This window comes from Fulmarus glacialis, unplaced genomic scaffold (genome assembly GCF_000690835.1).
Source record: "Fulmarus glacialis isolate BGI_N327 unplaced genomic scaffold, ASM69083v1 scaffold19922, whole genome shotgun sequence".
Taxonomy (NCBI): Eukaryota; Metazoa; Chordata; class Aves; order Procellariiformes; family Procellariidae; genus Fulmarus; species Fulmarus glacialis.
Genome location: NW_009198732.1, coordinates 1 through 493, shown reverse-complemented (window position 1 = coordinate 493; position 493 = coordinate 1). Strand labels below are relative to the sequence as shown.

Below are 493 nucleotides of genomic sequence, written 5' to 3'. Positions count from 1 at the left end.
CATTCCCCTCGGTGGACTCACAGCCCCACCTCACCTTACAGCATCCGCTGGCAACTTGGTACCCGCCAGGGAGACGTGCCTGAGGGCACAGGCTTGGCTGAAAAACTCCTTGATGTCAGGGGAGATGGTTTTCACCCTTCTGAAAAGGACAGGCACAACGTGGCATCATCTGCCACCCGGCACCGGCCACCCGTGCTGGGTACCGCACTCCCCTCCCCGCCGTCCCGGGGGCTTACTTGTGGGAGTACAGGTTTTTGGAGAGATCCAGATGGACGAGGCTGGTGTGGCATCCGTGGACCAGGGCTCCAAAGAGCTGCCGGGGTGGGGATGGAAGCTGTGTCGAGGAGGCCCCAGCCGGTGCTGCGGCCCCTCGCACAGCCCGGGGATGGACGGGTGATGGTACGGGACGAGCTGCAGGAGGTGCTAAGGGGGTCTGCCCTCAGCTGGGGCTTCCTTCTTCCTCCCGCTGAACCCCGAGTCTCCCCAACCCACC

The 493-nt window shown here is 64.1% G+C and overlaps 1 protein-coding gene across 1 annotated transcript in view; it reads right to left on the bottom strand.

Moving 5' to 3' along the window:
* The window catches only part of LOC104073311 (leucine-rich repeat-containing protein 16C-like), a gene marked incomplete at both ends in the record, with an annotated part of 5,244 nt that extends 4,931 nt beyond the window's left edge, over window positions 1–313 (bottom strand). Inside the window, 2 exons of the mRNA XM_009573028.1 lie at window positions 35–139; window positions 237–313. Of these exons, the coding sequence (XP_009571323.1) occupies window positions 35–139; window positions 237–313 (182 nt within the window). The remainder of the gene's footprint in view (window positions 1–34; window positions 140–236) is intronic.
* Window positions 314–493: the final 180 nt, after the last annotated feature.